The sequence below is a fragment of the Myotis davidii genome, unplaced genomic scaffold, assembly GCF_000327345.1.
Source record: "Myotis davidii unplaced genomic scaffold, ASM32734v1 scaffold699, whole genome shotgun sequence".
NCBI lineage: Eukaryota > Metazoa > Chordata > Mammalia > Chiroptera > Vespertilionidae > Myotis > Myotis davidii.
In genome coordinates this window covers 1,245,691-1,250,010 of record NW_006291007.1, presented here as the reverse complement: position 1 = coordinate 1,250,010, position 4,320 = coordinate 1,245,691, and the positions used below count along the sequence as shown (strand labels likewise).

Here is a 4,320-nt window from a genome sequence, read left to right as displayed (position 1 = left end):
TATATATACATTTTGAACATAGCTTGAGTGACTTGGGAACTGAACTGTAATTTTATTTAATTGGAACTTGTTGAGCAGTTTTAGAGAGACCCTTCGGGCATTCGCTTAGAGGATGGATGGGAAGCCGGGTGGGCAAAATGGAGCCAGTTAGGAGGTCGTTGCCATAAACCAGGCAATAGTTGGTGCTGCTTTGCACCTTGGAGAGCCCTGCGTGGAGAGAGGGGGTTTGCTTCTCTCCCCAGCCATTCCCTCCTGCCAGCACCATCACCAGGGCCCATCCTGGGCGGATGTCTACCAAGCAGACTGCTTCTGTTCAGGGGGCTGGGGACTGGCTTTGAGGGCATTGTGCGCAGCACCGAAGGAGATGGGAGTCGTAGGCGGTGCCAGGGCCTGCTGCTGAGCAGACATTCTGCAGGCAGCAACGGGCCTCCTGCCAAAATGTGTCTCATTAACACATCTGCCTAAAGGAACAGAGGGAACCAAGGTGCTCCTGCCAGAGCCTTACATTGCCCGTCCCCCATATAGGTTTGTGCCCTAAAAAGCCACTCTGGCTCTAGCAGCTGACCTGGTAATGCCAGGGTGGGGCCTCTGACTAGAAGCTTGTTGTAAATCCCAGTAGGAACTCGGGGACTCTCAGGAGTGGGTAGGAGGGTCAGCCGGGCTGGCAAGCCTCATCAAAAGAGTCCTGAGCTCACCTGCAGGGAAGGACCCGGGCAGACCCCCTTAGGGACCAGAGAACTGGGAGGCGAGGCAGCGTGCAGAGTCGGGGAGAGAACTCGGGGCAGAGGGGGCCACTGATAGGTGCCTCCAGGTTCAGCCCCCAGGCCTGTGAGGAGCATGGAGTGGAGTCAGGGCTCCCGGTTTCAAGGCCCAGCTCTGCCACTAACCAGCTCACACGTTGGGCGGTGGTGGCACTTCCCGGGCCTCAGTTTCTCCATCTGTCCAAGGGAAAGCTGTTAGATGATGGCTGTGGATCCTGGCGGGTCCACCCATGTACGTACTGAACGTTCCCTCCGCAGCGAGAACATCCTTGTTCTGGATATATTTTTTGAAGCTCTCAATTACGAGACAATTGAACAAAAGAAGGCGTATGAAGTTGCTGCCTTACTTGGTAAGTCGAAGCGTCTGCTGCACAAATTTCCACCTCTCATGGGAGGTGAGAGGGAGGGGGTGGCAGGCGGGCAGCAGGTGGGCAGGTCGAGCTCTAAGCCTCCTGACAAGTCTAGCTCTATGCCCGTCATTGTTCCCTCCATCCTTGTACGGCTCCTGCCCCAGAACGCGAAGACCTCCAGTGTGGTGCAGGTGCTAGGCCAGTTCATGCACTCTCTGCCTCAGTTTCCCCATCAACACAGGGAGACAGGTGGGCAGAAGATCTCTCAGGGCCTTTTCAGAGCTGCCCTCTTGGTTTCCATGGTTCTCTGCCCCCAGATTGGTGTCAGAGTCTTGGGGTGGGGCAGGAAGAAAGAGCTGTCAGGTGCCGGGAAGATCGAGCTGTGGAGGGTCCCCCGGCGGTGGACACAGTGAGGGTCCCCAGTGGAGCCCCCCTAGAAAGCAGAGTTGCTGCTCTGAGAAGGCGAGGTGGCCCCCTGCGCTGGGTCCTTTGTCAAACACAAAAGAAGGGCCACTTGTCCCCAGGTATCTACAGACCTGACTGCCGCCCCACACAAGTTGCCCTGGCCCCGTAGGCACATAATGGATGCAGGGAGTTCATTCCAACCCTGCCCCAGCCCAACACAACATGCACAAGACCCCTGAGGCAGACAGACCTGCCCCTTGGGGGCTCCTGCCAACTCGCCCTCACTCTCAAGAAGGGATCTGCAAGGAAAAGTAACCATTGTTGCCTCTGTGAGCTGAGGGGGCAAGGAGAGGAGAGACACCGTCTACCTGAGAGTATGAAGCAAAGACCAGCTGTGAGAATGTAGGCCAGTGTCTTCTCCTCACTGGCCTCAGGTCCCTCATCTGTAAAATGGGTCTGATGAAACCCACTCTATGTGTTGGCTGTGATGGCTAAATGTGGTAAAGCCCCAGCCCACAGAAGGTCCAGTAATATCACTTCTGGTCCCTGGACAGTCTCCGTGCCAGGGACCAGGACCTGGCTGGTGTTTCCAGGCGCCATCGGGCCTTTCTGCACCTCTCCCAGGAGGCTGGGTCCCAGCGGGGTTAAGGTGGCTGTCGCTTGGGCCTATCAGGCCCCTGTACCCAAAGGGGCTGAGTCTAGCAGCCGTGGGCAAACTACGGCCCGTTTGAAATGAATAAAACTAAAAAAAAAAAAAGACCGTACCCTTTTATGTAATGATGTTTACTTTGAATTTATATTAGTTCACACAAACATTCCATCCATGCTTTTGTTCCAGCCCTCCGGTCCAGTTTAAGAACCCATTGTGGCCCTCGAGTCAAAAAGTTTGCCCACCCCTGGGCTAGAGTGTGCCCTTGCCCAGGGCAAGGACCACATGTGTCTTATCCTGTTCTCAGCCCAGAGCCAAAGTGAGGCCCAATCAGTGCGGTTTCTAATGTAATTGGCAAGCCTGTCAGCCTATGAGGTCTATTCTGGAACCTCCAATAAGCATTCGGGTTAGTTAGCATCCTCCCTAGGTGCTGCACCTATCAGCTCTCAGAACTGTGCATTGAGGGAGGGACTTGTCAAAGGCCTGCCTTCCAGTGACAAGCCCGGGCTCCCCTGGAGGGGCGGGGCACTCAGAAGGTCCGGGTTCTGAGTTCCGGGTCTGTTCGCCCTTCCTGGAAGTGCTGTGAGTGAAACCAAACCTTTGGTCTTTCTGTCTCTCTCCAGGTGACATTGGTGGCCAGATGGGGTTGTTCATTGGTGCTAGTATCCTCACAATACTAGAGCTCTTCGATTACATTTATGAGGTAAGATTTGGGACCCCTCTTGGGGAAATGACCACATGCGGGTGCCCTCATGCTGCCCCCATGCCCAGAACCGAAGCACCTCATCTCCACCAGAGCCTGCACCCTCCTCCTGTCCATGGCTATTGTCTGTCACCAGCCCTAGGTATCGGGGAGGGATGAATGTAAGGGAGGGGAGCCACAGTCCGGTGGAGGAAACGCCGTGGGCTGTCTACAGGAGCAGGGAGGGAGGAGCAGGGAGGAGATGAGACTGGGCTGAGGCCAGCTCTGAGCCCCTTCCACAGCTAGCCTGGATACACACACACACACACACACACACACACACACACACACACTTATACTACCCTTACACATTACTCACAAATGCACACGTATCATACACACACATACACCACACACACCACTCTCTCACACACACACACTTATACAACACTTAACACATTACTCACAAGTGGACACACACACACACACACACACACCTGCCCTCTGGGTGGCTGGTCACCTGAGTGGTACCGTCATGGTCAGGGAGACTGTGGTAAGGGGCATTTCCCAGCAGCCTCCTCAGTCCTGAGAAGAGCAAGGCCACACCCACTGCCTCTGGCCGCTGATGGTCTGGGGAGATGTCTCCCTCAGGGGCAGCAGGGACCAAGCGTCTGAGAGCTTCCCAAACAGTGGGCAGCGGTTTCAGGATTGGGAGCTCCTGGTGCTCGTCAGTCTTCCCACCCATCTCCCCAGACCAGCTGGCTGCAGGGCTCCAGGACCCCTCGGGCACGCCCAGGCCCTCACAGGCCCCGGGAGCACCGGGCCTAGGCCCAGCAAACAGTGCCTGCGAGCAGGGTCTGCCCCAGAGAGGGCTGGCCGTGGCCGAAGGTTGCTCTCTGGGAGCCACTGTGGGGCGGGAGGGCCCAGTGGCCAGCGTTCCCGGTGCCCCCCCCTGCCTTTCAGCCAGGAAACCTTGTTCCACACACCAAAACCACGCCCCATGGCCAGATTTTATTCCGCTTTGTTTCTTAATTTTCTGAGAAGCTGTACAAAGTTAGGGAAATTGAGTCACACGGGGTAACGTATTTGATAACTACCCTCTGCTGCTAAGAAGAAAATGTTACGGACTGGAGTGTGCCCTGAACTTATGAACTGTGGGGGTGACGGGCCTAGAAAGTAACTAGCAATCTTGTCCCCCAGGCCCGGGCTCAGAAAGGGGCCCAGGCTGCTCCTGAGGGCACAGTTGCTCCTGAGGCCAGCTCTGAGCCCCTCCCACAGCTAGCCTGGATATGCACACACACACACACACACACACACACACGCACACACACCCACACACCCACACACACACACATACACACACAACAAAACCAGATCCTGCTACTGCCTACTCTGCTTAGAAAATAGAACATCCCCAATACCTTTGAAACTCCTTACTGCTTTCCTCTTGTGGATTTTCTTTTTCCCTAACCA

The 4,320-nt window shown here is 55.6% G+C and overlaps 1 protein-coding gene across 1 annotated transcript in view; it reads left to right on the top strand.

Annotated features, from left to right (window-relative positions):
- Nucleotides 1-4,320, top strand: part of ASIC2 (acid sensing ion channel subunit 2) — an 815,352-nt gene that overhangs the window by 808,009 nt on the left and 3,023 nt on the right. The window contains exons 7-8 of the mRNA XM_006764034.2: nt 1,020-1,111; nt 2,789-2,868. Coding sequence (XP_006764097.1) covers nt 1,020-1,111; nt 2,789-2,868 — 172 coding nt within the window. The remainder of the gene's footprint in view (nt 1-1,019; nt 1,112-2,788; nt 2,869-4,320) is intronic.